Source organism: Gallus gallus, chromosome 1 (genome assembly GCF_016699485.2).
Source record: "Gallus gallus isolate bGalGal1 chromosome 1, bGalGal1.mat.broiler.GRCg7b, whole genome shotgun sequence".
Classification (NCBI taxonomy): domain Eukaryota; kingdom Metazoa; phylum Chordata; class Aves; order Galliformes; family Phasianidae; genus Gallus; species Gallus gallus.
Window position 1 is genome coordinate 133,489,361 of NC_052532.1, and position 18,816 is coordinate 133,508,176.

The 18,816-nt window shown below is 43.2% G+C and overlaps 1 protein-coding gene and 1 non-coding gene across 4 annotated transcripts in view; both read right to left on the minus strand.

Annotated features, from left to right (window-relative positions):
- Positions 1-18,816, minus strand: part of TBC1D8 (TBC1 domain family member 8) — a 49,978-nt gene that overhangs the window by 7,765 nt on the left and 23,397 nt on the right. For all 3 annotated transcript variants that reach the window (XM_425583.8, XM_004938504.5, XM_046915958.1), the window contains exons 6-15: positions 11,663-11,870; positions 10,302-10,496; positions 9,231-9,413; positions 8,675-8,825; positions 7,866-8,080; positions 6,898-7,015; positions 1,806-2,091; positions 1,190-1,319; positions 769-867; positions 131-199 (exon numbers count right to left, since the gene is read on the minus strand). In XM_425583.8, the coding sequence (XP_425583.3) occupies positions 131-199; positions 769-867; positions 1,190-1,319; positions 1,806-2,091; positions 6,898-7,015; positions 7,866-8,080; positions 8,675-8,825; positions 9,231-9,413; positions 10,302-10,496; positions 11,663-11,870 (1,654 nt within the window). The remainder of the gene's footprint in view (positions 1-130; positions 200-768; positions 868-1,189; positions 1,320-1,805; positions 2,092-6,897; positions 7,016-7,865; positions 8,081-8,674; positions 8,826-9,230; positions 9,414-10,301; positions 10,497-11,662; positions 11,871-18,816) is intronic.
- On the minus strand, positions 14,705-14,776 carry TRNAP-AGG. The gene has a single exon. It is a non-coding gene; the product is annotated as a tRNA-Pro (tRNA).

Consider the following 18,816-nt stretch of genomic DNA (forward strand, 5'->3'; position numbering starts at 1 on the left):
CCAGGCAAGACAGAACACCTCTCCAAGACGTCCCAGACACAAAATCTGAGATAGGTGTGCTAAGCGATGGCTGGAGGTTACAGCCAGAAGCCTCAAATAGCTTAATGCCCTGCTCTTTATGTATACCAACCTTGAACAGGTCATACAATTCCTCTAAATCTTCAGGAAGAATCGAAACATCTGGGATGACAACTCGAAGCTTAAAAAGAAAGAGAATACATGCTAGTCATAATGCTTGCTACTGTCATCACTGACATGAACAAGCAAGCACACAAACACTCCTGGTGACTGTTCTTATGTGGTACAGGTAGAAACTGGAGCACTGAAAAATCTTCGCAATTTCCACCCCCTTCTCTAGGTTCACTGGTTGGACAAAGCTATGACAAGAGAAATCCCCCAAGGGCTATTAGAAACAAAGACAGGAAGTCCCTAAGCTGCAGGTCACAGGAGGCCGGGGAAGCATCGCATCACGCTCGCTCTGTTCTTGCTCTTCCCCAGGCATCTGCCCAGGGATACTGCCACACACAAAGCATTGGGCTGGACTGTCTTTCAGTTGTTCTTTATGTTATAGCCACCCTAGGAAATAATGCATGTGGCTGCAAAACAAAAACATCAAGCATCCCAGAAAAAGAGCTTTTTCCCCAGAGTCAGTAATGATCCTCCCTTTTTTCATAATCTTGCACCTTAAAAAGACTGAAAACTGGTTGCTACAGAACAATGGGGCTGAGGGGAGGTGTTAAATCTCAGCCTAAACAACATTCAACTCACCACGTTTTGCTTGGTTGTGTCTTCATGGCTTTGCAGAACACGGATTCTGTGTTTGTAGCGCATATGCTCTATCTGTTCCACAGAGTGGTCTCCAAATTTCTAGAAAGGAGGAACAGAAGCTTACTGTTTTATACATTTTATTATACTGACACTTCCTGTAAACTGTATTTCCAATAGATGGGAAATATAAATTTTAAAGTATCGTGACTCCCACAAGAACTTACAATTTAAAGCATATTCAGTCTCTAACTGACCTATCAGTCTATGTATTTATTCTACACTTAGCATTTTACATTTGAGCACATCTTCAAGGATCTTTAAAAATGTGCACTAACTGTTGAAACACCCATGTTGAATTTAAACCTTTTTCTTTTACAAAATTGGAACTTATCTGACCAGTAGACACCGAGCTGGATTTTACCTCGTAAGAATCATGAATGAGATTAGCTATTTCAGTCACTGGAGTGGCTTCCTGATCATCGCTGAAAAATGCATGGTGATTACCAATAGGTGGCAGAGGGCTCTCCTCATTTTTAACGTGCTCTAAAAACCTAGAGGGAACAAGTACAAGCAGCACAGATTACTCCGTACTATGCCTTTTTCAATATAAATAAGTCACCTTATGGCTCAGACTTAAATCAAATTTTTTTTAGGCTGCTATGTTTTTCAGAAATGCCTTCAATATTACTCATCCCAGGAACAAGCCCTCCAAATGACTAAACACTGCCCAAAGAACTTCTGTCTCCTTGAAGTTGGGAGCAGGAAGCTCGTCACTCCAGGGAAGACACGAAGAGCAGCAGTATATATTGCACACTGACACAGTCCGTGCATGTCTCGGCACTGCCAGGAAATGTTACAGGACATGTATTTGTCAAATTTACGAAGTCCATTGTTTAAGACAGGCACTGTGAAAGCAGCAGCAGCATGCTAACACAGGGGGTGCCTACAGTTGTCATGACAACAGCTCCCAAATTCCTTTGACTGCAGAAAGATTTGCGAGGGAAGCAATGTTTCTGCAATCAGAAGCGTGACAGTACCTGCTCAGAATCATCAGGGCCTGCCCATCATCTTTGCTGTTACACAAGTCCACCGCATTGGCTTCAAGTATGGCCAAGCCTAGCTGGAAGATGGCTTTGATCCCATCATAGAAAAAGCAGTCTACGACATTCACAGCACTTTCTAGAGGCATAATGCTAAGAAAAAGGGTGAGGAACCATGAAAGAGAAATGGAAGCTAAGGTAGTCAGATCCTTCATATGTTCGGCCAGTTCTGGAAGCTGCTCTTTTATAAGCTCTTCGAACACCGACTGGTCTACCTGAGCACCTGCAAGTGCAAGGAAGCAGTATTAGCCAGGATTGACACAGGAAAAATATTCTTTAAAGCTAATGATTGCTGTTTTAAGACATTTTTTAAAAATTACACTGACAAGATATGCATACGACTACAATGAAATTCCCATTATCTTCCTGCTGTGATCTCAGCCCCAACCCTTATGTCTGTAATCCTCACTGTGCAACGTTCTGCCGGAAGACCATGTTGGTTCTACTAAGTGCCTTTAGGGTGCAGTAAAATAGTAATAGTAGCAGCTGTTGTTTTTAGCTAAAACAGCACATAATAATTAAGTGTTAGGAAAAGCAATCTTAAAACATTTTATTGTTCAACTTGGGGTCTATGTAATGAAAAAGAAACAGCACAGATTCCTCTACAGCATATGTACTCAAGCAAGCAGGCAGCAGAGCTTTCACTCCAGGTAACAAAATATAGGAGATGACTACATTCATTATGCAGGAAGAAAAATACATATATATTTACACATATATGAATACATACATATACACATATGTACACAAATATTTATGGGTACACAGGTAAGTGCAAAGATACTTTTTTCTTTAAAGAGAACATTTCTGCAATGCTCATATACAATCTTTCCTGACCATCCAAACCAGCCCTTCCACAAGGAGCAGATTTAGGCCCTGTTCCTTCTGTTTGAGCTACTAGATCAATCTCACTTTGTCGGTACATATCACAGAATCAATATAGAATCACAGAATCATTTAGGTTGGAAACGACTTTCAAGATCATCAAAAATCCAACTGTCAACCTGACCTATCAAGTCCAGTGTTAAACCCTTAGTGCCACATCCACACGTCTCTTCAGGATCCCAAGTAGATGGGGACTCTTATCACCTTCCTGAGCACCCACTGTCTGACCACCCTCTTCATGAACAAATTCTTCCTGACAGCCCATCTAAACCTCCTCTGGCACAACTTCCCCTCAAGTCCCATTGCTGGTAATATGAGAAAATGGCACCTTTCTTGGCTGCAGTCGCAATTCAGGTAGTTGCAGAGAATTATGTCTCCACTCAGCCTCTTCTTCAACTTCTGCTGCAGCCCCTTTCCCTCACCCCCAGCTGCCCCTCCCCTGACAGCTCCATGCCGTTCCCTCGGGCCCTGTCGCTGTCACACAGAGCAGAGCTCAGCGCCGCCCCTCAGCTCCCTGTGAGGAACTGCAGCCGCCATGAGGCCTCCCCTCAGCTCCTCTGCTCTGTGCTGCGCACACCGAGGGGCCTCAGCCACTCCTCACAAATCTTCCCTCCTAGACCCCTCACCATCTTCACAGCCCTCCTTTGGACACTCTCTCATAGTTTTATGCCCTTCTTATACTGTGGCGCCCCACCAGCAACCCCTTCCTTCTCATAGTCCATAATAATACCAGGAGACAGCTTCAATTGCCATCAAAACCCTGATACGTATACATCCCCAGTACTCAAAAGATCCACCATCCAAAGGCAGAATTGAACCTGGAATACTGTGTTATCTTTTGTTTTTACATCCAAATCATAAAAAACAGGTATGATAACTCTCTGTTTCCACATTAAGCCACAAAATACTTCTGCTGGTCTCTGAACAAACATTACAATACCAAAAATTGAAAATAAGTACCCAGGGGCACGCAAAGAGCTTCTGAGAAACACCAAGCACTGTGGTTGCTTTGAAGGGACAGTTTTCCTCATGTCAGATGATAAGGGAAAAGAAAACAGAAAAGAAAGCAGACTGGGGTTATTCTGCAGCATTTATATTCCTTAAGTTTTTGTTTCATTTTTAATAAAGAATTTAAGAGCCATAGTTTACAGATCAAAAAAGATACAGCAAGTTTTAGGGGTATTTGAAGAAAGCCAGAGACAGATAGGTGGACACATACAAAGATCCTTTCAGGCTCAAAGGCAGTATGGAAGAGACTGGCAAAAACTAAAGCTTAAAAGAAATGCGCAATGCTGATCAGAATGTTTGCAGAATATTGTATTATAACTAAATGTTGACATTTTAGAGGAAAGTAGGTATATTCAAAGATATTTTTATGCCCACTTTTTAATTAGGCTCCCAGAAACCATGATAACTGAGCAATTGAATTTCTGGTGTACTGCATCATGAAACCGTAGTGAGGTAGGAAAATACTAGGGTACCCATTCAAAAAAAAAAGGATGACTCAAATGACTTCTCCAGGACTGGAAAAGCAATTCAGAGAAATGAAGCAGAGTTTTCACCATCTGAAAAATTATAATAGCAAGGTGATGACAATCCAACAAATACAGTGTAGTAAAATAGCCCATGCATTTATGGAGAGGATGGAAAAGTCATGGTAACAGGAGAAATGAATATGCATGACTCGTCTCCATTCCTGGCTCAACAATAACTTGTTTCTAACTTATCAGCATAGTATCACAGAATAACAGAATGGCTTGAGGTGGAAGGATCCTTAATGATCATGTAGTTCCAACTCCCTGCCGTGGACAGGGCTGCCCCTCACCAGCTCAGGCTGCCCAGGGCCCCATCCAACCTGGCCTTGAGTGCCTCCAGGTACGGGGCACCACAGCTTCTTTGGGCAGCTGTGCGAGCACCTCAACATCCTCGGAGTAAAATTCTCTCTAACATCTCATCTAAACCACTCCTCTTTTAGTTTAAAACCATTTTCCCTTGTTCTGTCACTATCTGCCTAAAAAAAAAAAAGATATTGTATGTCAATAAGAAAAAGTTAAAAAAAAAAAAAAAAAAAGATGGAGCTAAGGAGGCCTGGAATAACCAAGTCCATTAATTCAGTAGATGCTTTGGCTGTACAGATTACTCACTCACACTTTGAGAGGAAAAGCACAGTGACTTGATACCAAGGCCAGAGATTACTAAAGTTACAGAGATCAGAATTTGGACAACATTTTTGGCAGCATGGATTAAGAGGTAAAGTTGGGTCTTGGAACTGTTGTGCAGAAAGAAACAATATAAAGCTTAGATAAGAGTTGGTTGCAAATCAAAAAAGAAGGTCAAATGAAATGTGAAACCAAGAATACAAACTCAAGGAACAGGAACCAGAGAAGGTAAGGTGGGGAAGATTAGTAGCACCAATTTGGCCACAGTAAGGTCAAGAGTAAATCAAAGCAGCAGAAATAATTACTCATTGAACCCATCATGGTGCAAAACTGCACGGCTACCATTCTACTAGGGGGAAGAGAAGAGCTTCTTGAGCTGACCATTCCCTCCCTGGTCTTTTGCACAGTAGCAGTTCTATTGAAGTTACAGCACTACTCATCTTTCTGTGTGGTACCCAGAGGATAGGTTCTCTCATTTTCTCTGTTTTCAGAGAGACAGTACAACCATGACTATCATCCTTCACACAGTGTAGGCTAGAGCCATGGTGAGTAACAGGCAAGATACAAACTCCAAGTACAACGCAAAGGTAGTGATATGACCAGCCATGTGGGAACTTTCAAGTTTATTTGTGTGTGAGGAATTCTCCTTTACAGGCAATTAACCAGCAAGCACCGACAGTAAGACAGGCCCTAGGCTTATGATATCTAGGAATGCAGAAGGACAAATAGACACGTTGTTCTTTTTTCAAATTGCAAAAAGAGATGCACGTACATGGGAGTAAGTCATCAAGATGGCAGTTTATAAAGTCACTCTTGGAGACAAGAACTGAAGTTCTAATAAGTGTGGAGAATTAGAGTGGCTAACCCACTAGCTGAAAATACCAATGGCACTGGAAACACCACAAAACATTTGAAGCATCTAGCTGACTATAATTCTGCTTTAATTAGCCTCACCTGCCAGTTCACTGACAAGACAGTGACTGTGCAGCTGCACAGCATCAGGAATTACAATCCCACCCTGAAAAAGAATGATTAGAAATCTCCCCAGACATCTCATCCTGTTCCTCAGGAAGCACCAGACTGCTGACACCAACTCTAGCCTCCAGAACCACTACTGCCAGGTCCTTCCTCCTGTCCCCACCTCCTCACAAGTGACCAAATCCCTCCCTTTGCTACAGCAACAGTGTAATGGCAGACACTTACTAAAGAGTAAGGTTAGCATTGAAGAGGGAAAAGCTATTGGGTATTTTTGTAAGAGGAGGAAGTAAAGAGACTGCAAATAACAAATACTTTTTCTTGCATGTCTACGTGCAATTACTCTGTCAAGCAGCTCAGCTCCTCTCTTCCTGTGCATGAGGCAGGCATTAGCAATTTACATGATTATTTTCACAGCAGTCTCTAAAACAGCTGCACTGCAAAGAAATGAAGACATGCCACGTGCAGCACAAAGCATGTGCACCAGAGGGACTGGGGTTATTCCTTATTTCTTATTGCTGCACCTCATTTTCAGTGATCTGGTTTTGTACCAGCGCTCATTACGAAGGGTCATTTTAGATGCACGTCTAAAATTACTCTAGCAGCTAGGCAATGCAGACACATCAGCTCAAAAACAGCCTGCTGATCTTTCCTAAACTGACCAGAAACGGCTAGAATCTCTAATGCTGCTAACCAAGACACATAAGCTCTCTTCTATTTTTATCTAACAGGCAAAAGTTCTACTACCTTCTGACCAACAGGAGAAAAAAAATGACAAACTGAAAAAAGCAGACTGTATGTTTATGGCTCCTGCAGCTCAAACTCTTTGAACCACAAAAGAACACTGGAACTTAAGCAGTTCCACTACTGCTGTCTTTCCACAGTACACAAGCATATGGACCACCTCACTCGTGGGTTCTGCATCTCAGCAGAACTGTACTTAGCTCTTCCAGTGCCATCCAGCTGACCCTTCCCAGTTAGCAAAAAGAGTGGAAGAGACATCAGCTCACCTATCACTCGGTGGTTGAAGTAATCTGGGAGCATTCGTTCACAGACAGCAACCAAAAGCCAAAAGGCTTCTTCCTCTTTGGCATATAACAATAACACGGAGGTCAAAATATTCATAGACTTAAAAGGGGAAAAAAGAACATCAAGATTTATTAGTGACAGCAAATCCTACTGGCAAAAGCTAAATTGTGGATATTTTTAAGTAAAAATAGCCTAACTGGATGTAAACAGCTGACAAAAACAGCCAAGGAAAGGTAACAGTCAGTAAATACATAATTACAACCCAAGAAAAAGGCATAACGAGTTTTTCAAGCTTATATATGCTGCTTTTCCTAAGAGCAATAGGAAACAACTGAGAAAGGCACAATTCTGGATTTGCCCAGATGCAAAGTAGGTAGCTGATAGTGCAAGATGTTTTGGGCCTGCTTTTTCCCCCTCTCTGTATTTGTATTTCAAAAGAAGAGAGGGAATTGGGAACTGTTACGACGTTAACTGGAATTCAGAGAGTTGCACAGAAGGCAAAGACATTAATTTAGGTGACAGTGGGTAAAGAAGTTCATCTTTTGTCATCAGTTTTGGAAAAAAGAGCAGAGCTTCATTAAACCTCTGCCCAAGTGCACTATGCGAATCTCATCTGTGTAGGCCAGCTCCCTTTGCGCTGTCTCCAAGCGTTGTGCAAGAAACTCACTCTCAAACAAACAAAAGCATCATTTTTTTTTTTCCCTCCTCTAACTCTACATGCAGTTTGCAGAATGCTGAGGGAGTGCTTTTGGTAAAGCAGAGCATGCTTGTTTTCCAGACTAATTCACAGTTAATGCCCAAAGGTATGCATTTTCCGTAACTAAGAAGACATTATTTATCAAAAACACAGTTTAAATTACTCCCAACAGAACGATAAAAGTGAGAAAGAAGAAAAAGGGGGGAAAAAAGAAGGAAGAAAAGCAGCATGATCCCGCTAGGAGCTCTTCACCTGGCAGTATCCTATTTTGGGGTTTCTGTGCGCATACGCAGTCAACACCCTCCTGAGCGCCGCTATCCCCGTCTCGCTCTGGAAGGCAGGGTGCTCGGGCAGCGAGCGGTGGAGGTCACGCTCAATCTCCTCTGTCACCATACAACACTTGCCCATGGAGGCCTCCACTAAATGTACGTAGTAACCAGGATGAGAGGCGAGATCTGTCACAGCGTCTGGAAGCAGCCAGAAGGGAGGAAGAGACACAAGTGGATTAAAAAAGCCATACGCTTTACAAGTGTTTCAACATGTCGTATGTCGGATTAAGGACTAAACTTGAGATCATACTGTAGGAACTTTCTGGCTCTGCCAGATCTATGGATGAAAAGGGTTGTTTTTTCCATCTCTAGTTTCTATTATTCCTGCCAACTTTCAGCATGGAGCAGGAGCGGCACCACTGACTTGAAGATGTCATTATTCTGCAGTAATTTGATTTGAGGAGGGTTAAATCAATATTTATGCTAAAATCAAATTGCTCCTTGAAGAAGAGCATTACTTTATGAAAACATGACGTTAATTTTAAATTACACAGATAAAGCAGATGTTATTTTTTTCTGCACATTGTGTCATCACGCCCTGAGACAAAATTCTTACCATCCGCCTAGGTACTTACTTGCTGTTATTATTTCAGTACTTGATCATTTGTCCTCTATAAGCACATAAGCTCCATGCGTAAGACATTTAATTGCCCTTGTGAAATTCTGTACCTAAACGTTTTGCCGCGCACAGAATCAGACATGATTACAGCCAACATGTCTGCAAGTGCTCACCTGAAAAGAGCAGCCAGAGTTTGCCTCTTAAGGATTCAGGGATTCCCATAGCAACAAGTTTTCTGATCTTCTCTGTGCGAAACATGCATACGGTTCTGCCGTACTCCACAAAATGGTCATCCCACAGACTCTCTTTGATTTGCTCCCTAGACTGTGAACAAGAAGGTATCTTTAAAAGAACAAATCATATGCATGTGAGAACTTGTAAACAAGAAACATTCTACATCTTAGAATTCTGCAAGATATTTCCATTACCAAAGGATATGGGAAGTCTGCTCTAAGGAGTTAAACTATGCCCATTTTGCATATGTGAATCACCACATAAGGGAGAACACAACTGAAGATAGGGAAAAACATTATAAATATTCATCAGAAAGGAATGGGGGAGGAAGAAGAAAAAAACATGCAAATAAAAAAATAGTTATTCCTTACTTAGCACACATGTAACTTCTCCAGGCAATACAGAGCTTATTACACTAAAATTACCTGTTTGAGTTTTGAATTACCTGTGGTTTTTTTTCAGAGAAACTTACAACATCCCTAAAACTGTACATACCTTTCCAAAATCAAGGCCTGCCATTCCTGACTGATGAAAGTCTGATCTCAGTGCTTCAGCGTTGAGCAAGTAACTGCTCTCCTTGTTGCATCCGCTTCCATCCTTGCTTTGGGCAGCCTCCATTCCCAGACTGCCAGGCTCACAGCCCCCAAGCACACACGTGGACGTGAACACAGGAGTATTCTGCAGTGCAGGTCCACAGGAGGTGACAAATGAGAAGAGGTTAAGAACTGCCTCCCAAACAGCATTCAAAACAAGCAGCAGCCTGCCTAGCTTTGCCTGTTGCATCAAAATGTTTTACAACTTCCAGGAGGAAAGGTCTTACTCAAGACTTTATTCATATTATTCATATTATCATTTATTTGTATGTCAGAGAAGAGTTGTTTCTTTGAAACCGTTGTTAGTAATTTCTAAGTATCCTTGATGACCTCAGCCTCACCTCACAAGGCATGTACTTCAACCTACAGTCATGTTGTGGCCCTCCAGGGCACTTTCTAAAGTTTGTCACTGCTTTTCATGTTCAGTGAGGCAGAGTCAAAACTGGACACTGCATTCAAGATCACACTCATAAGCACTGAATAAAAGAAAGCAATAAAGTCTCATAGCCTGCTGGTTACACTTTTGCTAGCACAACCCCACCGTCTTCTGGCCCTCTTCACTGTAAGAGGGCACTGCTGACCAATGTGCTTGGCCTGGTGTCCACTACAAGCTCCATGCTTCTGCTGCCCAGCTGCTCTCTAGCCAGCCAGCCCATGCCTCTACTTTGCATAGGGCTACTCTGCCAGACCTCACTTTTACTTTTGTTGAACTTCACTGCATCTCTGTCAGCCCATTCCATCAGATTTTTGAGGCCGCTGTAAAGGGCAGTGCTGGCCTCCAGCATATTCAGCACTTCCCTCAAATGGTGCAGGCCACAACTGCACCATGGGTAGCCTCTGCACCACTGCACTGGTCAATACCAAAGGCATCAGACAGCACCAGACCGAAACTGATCCCTGAGAAAAGCAGCACAACAGACCAATGGATAAACGCAACGAATTCATAATTGAAAAAGCCACAGAAGTTCAGTACCTGGTTCTTACTTTGCAGGTTGTTACAGTGCACTGAGTTGCTGGAGTTCACTTCTTTTAGCCTCTGGAGTAGGTTCTCCACCAAAGCGTCCCGTTCCTTCAGTTCAATGAACTGAAAGGCAGTTTTACTCCTTATACTAACAATGATGGGATTAGGAAGTAGACTTGTGTCCTCCATCTTCTCTATACTGATTACCTTTTCCAGAAACATCAAAGAAAACACATTATTCACACATCTACAGAAACGTCTTCAAACATTTCACATATGCCACAATTTACAAAAATTGCATTCATTTGCAAGCATGTTTCAAAAGTGGTTATTCACATTGACTTTCCTTAGCCAGCCTTCCTTCCTCTGCCACCCAAAGATTATGATATCTTCTGAAGTTCATAGAGGGCAGCAAAAAGTATCCCAGCTGTTTTTCCTTTTGTTTTGTTTTTATTTCAACTCTGCCACCCACTTTGGGAGAGCAGACTGAGGGGAAAGATAAGAAAGGGAAGCGATGATTAATATGAGATTTAGAAACAGGTCAACTCGATCAAATTCTATGGGACTGAGGAGGAAAATTTATGTTCAAGCTTTAGAAGATGGGGGAAAATAGTTGTGTAGTTGTGATGAAGTACTTAACACTATTCTCTTATTGTTTTCTATTTCTGTAAGAGTGGAAGATAAGTTGCTGCAGTTAGGATCTGTATCATTTGGATGTTACTCTGCTATTAGTTAAGGATGAAAGGAAAGCTTTAATTAAGAGATCATAATGTATCCACAGCAGATCAGGCAGATGTTTGCTGACAATTCTCTTCTCCTCCTCTACTCCCACCACCTTCCCATGCATTCTCCCTCTATTTAAATAAGTCTCTCATTTTATGGAAGTTTAGCAACTCATCACTCTTTCCAGAATTCCCCCTTTTCTCCCTGCCCCACAGGTTTGCAAAGTACACACAGCTTTGCTACAGTCCGTCTGTGGAGAGAGAGATTCAACACTTCTAAGCACTGACCCCGGGTAAGGGTGCCTTTCTGTTGCCAGACTGGGTCCAAGCTGAAGTCTCCACCAACATCAAGTTAGACTTAGGCATTTCTGGAGCTGAGATAGGAGCACTGCCCCAGTCTTGGACCAATCAGAGTCTGACCTTGCAGTGGTCTGTCCTACCGCCCATGCTTCATTTTGACAATTTCATTAACTCACCCATGCGTAATCCTGGGAACTATGTTCTAATGAGTCCCAGAATGAACTTTAAACAGTCTTCTAGGCACGATACACACAAGCACCTTGCTCTTTTTATCAAATAATAGTTTGTGGATAAATCGAGTGACAGCAGAAAAAGGCAGATAAGGACTTGAAATGAAATAAACAACTCTACCTCTCTAAGTGGGATGATAACATTGCAGGAGCCATTCTCCTTGCTGGCAAAACAGATATAACTGTCTGAAGTATACATCCTTCCCACTGTGTGACAGCGACTGAATGGTGTCCAGAGTGAACAGTCTACAACTTCGTGTAGCTTCTCCTTCCTGGGCAATCTGAAGAAGGCCCGAAAGAATTCATTCTGTGCTCTGGCTTCAAGATCCCTTAGGAGAAAGCATTAAAAGAAAATCATAGGACTCTGAAAACCAAGGCACCATGCACAAGGTTCTTCTTAGTCTCACCAAGAGCAAGAGATAGAGAACAAAAGCACCATGCAGAGCAATCATCACTGCCTAACTTAGAAGTAAAAAAGAATCATCATCAACGCTTTCTTATCAATAGATCAAAAGCAACTACTTGAACGACTAGAAAAGGGAAGAAAATTAATTTAAATCAGTCGTCTCTTTTATTACCATTGTTATTTAGCCATACACTTTCTCTGGCTGCTACACCACTTTCCAGCCTCAAAGAGTTACAGGTTTCAATGCCCAGGAGATAACTAAATCTTTCATCTGATGAATGTATATCGAGCAACAGAGATCAGCTTTGAGTTCCTTGTTTCCTGTCCTGGTAGCATTACCAACATCACCCCAGGGATTTGCACCTGCATCCAACAGTGATTTACTTAATAAGTACCACCCAAAATGATCAGTAACAGAAGAGTTAAGGATGGTGACATAATTGCATCACTAACTTACAAAGGTATCTGCCTCAGAAGAGTCGCAAATGCAAAACAATCGCAGGTCACTTAGACTTAGGAAGGAACAACAGCATCAGCCACATTCAGTTTGGATGAGGTTTGCTTCCATTCACCCATCCACATTTATGTGGTAAGGAAAAAAAAAACCAAAAACATTAAGCCTTCATCAGCTTCAACCTAAGCTGGGCTACGGGAACACAGAGTTGAGTTCAGAGGATTTTTTTAATGAGGCATTCTGCAGTAGTTTATTAAGCTATGCAATTACAGTAGAAACAAGCCGTGACTGTTATCTCACCAACAGCAGTTCCAGAAACTATGGGACTCAAATTCTATCATTGTCTTTACAAGTAAATTTTTCCAAACATGATTCATCTTAGAAGAAAAAAAAAAAAAAGCTTGACTTTTTACTTAGTTCCACAGCAAGAATTTAAAGCATGGGCTGAAGTGCAGCAGGGAGCGGTATGGTGTTGCTGTAAATCCCCTCTCCATTCCTTCCTTCCCCCTCCTCTTCTGCAAACACCCTCCCCTGCACCAGCTCTGCTGTTTAAGAACAAGAAGTTTGCACAGATGTAGCCTCTTCTTCAGCAAATAAATCGTGTGTTTCATTTCAGTTTACCCTGCAAAGAAAAAGGGAGAATGACAACCAAAAACAAACTGTGAAATGAGAGGGGCGGATCTGTAGCTCTGACAACGGACACACCACACTTCACAGCATTTGGCCGTTGTTTCCTTCTACAGCATTATCATCCTTCATAGGATTATCCAAGGAAAACAGACAAACAGCCTCCTGTTTTTCACAAAGAACAAAGAGAAGCACTCTCCGTAAAGGAAGAGAAAAAGTTTGCTCTGAAGTTAAAATTCCACAGCAAAAGAAACTCGAGTAAGTGCCCACGGCGATCTGCTATTGTGACAAAGCGAGATCAGGATATGCCTCCTAGTTAACTCAGCACAAAAATATTTTCCATGCCTGCACAACACAGATGAATGCTACTGATAGCATCTGCATTCAGGTCTGTGTGGAGCTGCTCTCTGCTGCTATTGTGCCAGGAAGGTAAGACCCTCCCAGAAGGTACGTGGCTGCTGCAGTTTCTATACCTTTATGCTAAAAAATGCATTGTTCCAAAGAGTGGAACCTCTGTTGAGACAGAGGTTGTCTGTCACTTGAGAACTGACTATTTCTAATGCTCCAGAATCCATAGTTTCTGCCTAGTTCCAAATGTTTTGCATTTTGCTGCATATCCCAGGACTGCAGGTTCCTTTCAGACAAGAAGATCCATTGCAACAGGTTTTCCAACTGAAATGTGACTTTCCATATCAGAAACAGAGTAAATTCCTCAAGCAACTTTCACCAGGACACAGCATCCAAACCCACATGCTCAGCATAACCTAAAGGGGGAAGGACTGCCAACGCCAGGAACAGAATCATGGAATATCCCAAGCTGGAAGGGACCCGTAAGGATCACAGAACCACAGAATTTTAGGGATTGGAAGGGACTTGTGGAGATCATCGAGAGCAACCTCCTGCTAAAGAAGGTTTGCTACAGCAGGTTGGCACAGGTAGGCATCCAGACAAGTCTTGAATATCTCCATAGAAGGAGACTCCACAACCTCTCTGGGCAGGCAGCCTGTTAAAGTGATCTGTCACTCTCAAAGTAAAAAAGTTCTTCCTCATGTTCAGAAGGAACTTCCTTGTGTTCCAGTTTGTGCCCATTGCCCCTTCTTTTATTGCCGCGCACCATCTAAGTGAACACACCCCCAACTGACTTGACTTCTGCACTTTAGATATTAATGAACAGTGATGAGACAGACCCCCTCTCACCCTTCTCTTCTCCAGGCTGAACAGCCCCAGGTCTCTCAGCCTTTCCTGACAAGGGAGATGCTCGAGGCCTCTCATCATCTTTGCAGCCTCTCTGCTGGACTCTCTCCAGAAGCTCCCCATTTTTCTTGAACTCCCTGGCAAAACCCAGGACTGGACAGTACTCCAGCTGTGGCCTTATCAGGGCACAGCAGAGGGGGAGGAGAGGAGGATTCACCTCCTTCGACCCGCCGGCCATGTTCTTTTCAATGCACTCCAGGATTCCATTGGCCTTCTTGGGACACTACTGGCTCACAGCCAACCCACCACCCACCAGTGCTGGAGATGGAAGGACGACCGGTATCCTTTCCCTCAGCACTCCCCTCCAGCAGGCCAGCCCCTAACCTGTACTGGTGCACTTGGTTATTCCTCCCCAGGTGCAGAACCCTACACACACTCGGCTCTTGATGAACCTCACCAGGTTCCAATCTGTCCAAAAAGAAGGGCTCGTCCGGGATTTGAACCCGGGACCTCTCGCACCCTAAGCGAGAATCATACCCCTAGACCAACGAGCCAGTTGGCTGATGTCATTTTTAAGTCCAACTCCCGGCTCCACACGGCACCACCCAAAATTCAAACCATATGTCTGAGAGCACTGTCCAGATGCTTTTTGAACTCCGGCAGCTTGGGGCTGTGCCCGAGAGAAAAGCGCTGAGAAGGGAGGACAGCCTGCTGCAGGGGGGGAGCCCGGAGGGAAGAACGGTAGCAGAAATACGGGCAGCACTGACTGCTGCGGAATCAAATTAAGGGAAAGTGGCACACCGTGACAATACTTCCTGTTATGCAGGCAAATTGTAGGGCTTCTCGCCTTCAGAAATAGCGAAAAAGAAAACAAGACAGCAATTGCATAATTATGATGCAGCAACAACTCGGGCCAGATCCCACAACTTCCATTTTGAGTTTCACAATACCTGCAGCACTGAACAGAAACACGACTTCTCTACATGCTGCCCAATACGTTTGCAATGTTCTTCTCTAGCTTCACAGTATTTAAAGTGGCTTGGTTTGTAAGCAAATGCAGTACGCTCAACCATACCTAAGAATAGAAGGAAAGCTATCCCCACATCAAACTAACGTAGATCACACGTTCACACGTGCCTCAGAAGAATAAAAGGCCGAAGGATGAAACTGCTTTGTTCCCCGCTCTTCAGAAAAATCAGCAGCTCTGTCCAAACGCAGTTCCTGACTTGCAGGCTACGGGGTTCTTGCACTGCCTCTGCCTTTGGCACATCAAAGGGTCTGCCAAGTCAAAGCGGTGCTAACTCGGCGTGTGTGACCTACCCGTTACCTAGCAAGAGTTTTAAACTACAGGAAATAACACACAACTCTAAGAAAAAAGTATCAGGACATTTAAAATGCTGTCCTCGCCGCCCAATGTTGTTCTTTCTTTTTTTTTTTTTTCACTCTGCTTTAAATCCAACAGAAGTCAACTTGGCAAGACTTTGGCCCTGCTGAGTCACCCACTGCCCGCTGCCAGACAAAGAATTGTATGGCATAAAGTCAAGCAACAGACATAGGGGAAAAAAAAACACACGAACAGACTGCTTGACCTCTCACTTTTAGAGAATGATTACTGCCCTGTTCTTGCTATTCAGACTTCCGAAAGTTGATTTTGAAAATAACAGCAGTATATATCTTGTTTACGTGAAAACCTGTTGAATTTCTGTGGCAAGAAAGGCTTCTCATAAGCAAGCTAGGAAAAGCCATCCAACGAATGCCAACGTAGACTTGTCAGGACAAATGTAAACCCAACATCATTACCTCACACAGCAGGAACACTGGACTTGTAAATGGAGGAGATGCAACAGATATTTCAGCCAGACTTCACAAAAGTATTGATATTCCCTCACAAGGGAACTAATACAACTAGATTGCAAGGAAAATCTGTTGTACCCCAAAAAGCAGCCCTCAAAGACACACAGTTAAAGCAGAAGGCTGTTTGGAGAGGATCTCCTGGGAGTCTGTCTTACACTGGCATCTGTTCAGTATTTTAATTAGCAACCTGCACAGCGGAGCAAAGATCATTGTTATCACATTTGCTCAAGACTTGAGGCTGGTGGAGATAAATGAGCAAAAGAAAAGGATCAGAATTCAGGCTGAGATGGGTAGTGCAGACATAAAGCAATACGCAATGATGGCATTGAGTGCACCCTCAGCAAGTTTGTGAATGACACCAAGCTGAGTGGTACAGTCAATACATTGGAAAGAAGGGAAGCCATCCAGACAGAGATGGACAGGCTGGAGAAGTGGGCCCATGAAAGCCTAATGAGGTTCAATAAGGCCAAGTGCAGGGTGCTGCATTTGGGTCAGGGCAATCCCAGGTATTTATACAAACTGGGGGAAGACCTCCTTGAGAGCAGCCCTGCAGAGAAGGGTGTGGGGGTCCTGGTGGACAAGAAGCTGGACATGAGCCAGCAGAGCGCACATGCAGCCCGGAAGGCCAACTATGTTCTGGGCTGCATTAAAAAAAGGGTGGCCAGCAGGGAGAGGGAGGAGATTGTCCCACTCTACTCGGCTCTTGTGAGGCCCCATCTGGAGTACTGCGTCCAGGCCTGGGACCACCAGTACAGGAAGGACATGGAGCTCTTATAGCGGGTCCAGAGGAGGGCCACTACGATGATCAGAGGGCTGGAGCACCTCTCCTGTGAGGAAAGGTGGAGGGAACTGGGCTTGTTTAGCTTGAAAAAGAGAAGGTTCTGGGGAGACCTCATTGTGGCCTTCCAATATTTGAAGAGAGTGTATAAACAGGAGGGGGAACAGCTGTTTACAAGGGTGGATAGTGGTTGGACAAGAAGGAATGGTTTTAAACTGAGACAGGGGAGATTTAGGTCAGATATTAGGAAGAATTTTCACTCAAGAGGGTTGTGACACACTGGAAGAGGTTGCCCAAGGAGGCTGTGGATGCCCCATCCCCGGAGGCATTCAAGGCCAGGCTGGATGTGACTCTGGGCAGCCTGGTCTGGTGGTTGGCAACCCTGCACATAGCAGCAGGGTTGAAACTAAATGATCATTGTAGTCCTTTTCAACCCAGGCCATTCTATGGCTATGACTCTATGATAAGTATCTTCAGCTGTAGGAGGAAAGCTGCACAAATACAGGCTGGGAACCAACTCTACCAGAAGACATTCTAAAAAACAAAGCAAAACAAAACAAAACAAAACAACACCCTCAGAATTACAAGGGATTGTAAATCAAACATGAGTTAGCAGCCTCATGCTGATGGGAAGAGAAGGATCACCACACCGGACAGCACAGGGAAACCTTCAGCTCCCAAGAGGCAGCAGAGAAGGCCTGGGGCTGTGGCAGGGTCAGGGGTACTCCTGCACCCTGCCATTGCACTCCTTCAGCCTATGGGATTAATGGCAAATGTACAGAGAGGAGCTACTAGAGGGGCTAAAGACAAGATGGGTAACAAACACCTGGATAAACCAGAGTAGTGCAGATTACAGAAGAAAAGTAAACGGAGATGCACAGTAATCTCCGAATATACAATGTTTGCTCTACATAGAAACATTTGATCTCTTCCATTGTAATGGATAGGATAAGAAGCATTAGACTCAAAAACCTGCAAGAAAGTTCCAAGAAACTTCAAGAAAGCCCTTCCAACCAATGGTAGGGCAGTAAATTACCACTATGGGCTCTGGCACTGCCATTACTAGAAATCCTTAAAATGTATTAGGCAATTATCCATCAGGAATGACATGCAGAGATAATCCAAACCCTGCCTTCTGCCAAGCAGATGAATAAAATGAGGTTCTTCCTTGTCCTATCTTCTGCGTTCCTCAAGGTTTATGGTGTTCCTGGAATCGGTGCAGACTGAAGTAACATTAACAATTCAAGATACTTCAGCTCCTGTTCACCTTAGGTCAGTGTTAAAAACCTTGTTTGCTCTCATACAAAGCAAATCCATCCTCTCTAGAAACTCAGTGTTAGACAAGAAGAAAAGAAATCAGGCCTGGAAAAATGTATTGTGCTTTTGAAACCTTACTGACAGAAGCACTAGAGCTTTTAAATCATGTGTTCTGGCCAATTTCCTCATTACGTTTGAAGAATGTGATGAATATCCTTACATCCTGAAAGAGATGGAAATAAGAAATACAATAAAGCTATACTAGGGATTTTAGTGACCTTCTTACTGGAAAAGAAAAATATTTACCATGTGTTCAAGTAAAACTGTATGGTGCATACGAATACAACTGCAAGAAATGGCTCTTATTGTTCTCAAATTCCTCTGCTTTATTTTGCTTTTCATGGCAATTAATTTAATTGTCATTAATCCTTATGTAATCCATTGTTCCAAGCCTTATTCTTTCATCAGGCAGCACTAAAACTTGCATATGGACTTGTTTGACTCTGGTCTTAATAAAACTGGTGTCACAGACCGCAGGTCTAATCCCCCAGCCTCTGGAGTCTCGTCCATGCTCAGCAGGATGACCCCAAGGGCCCCAGGGAAAGCCTCAAAGATTGCTGTTTTCTTAGAATGTATATAGACCATAGTGACATTAAAAATGCATTTTACGCACAAAGACATTGGGATGAGCTTCTTGCAAAAGAA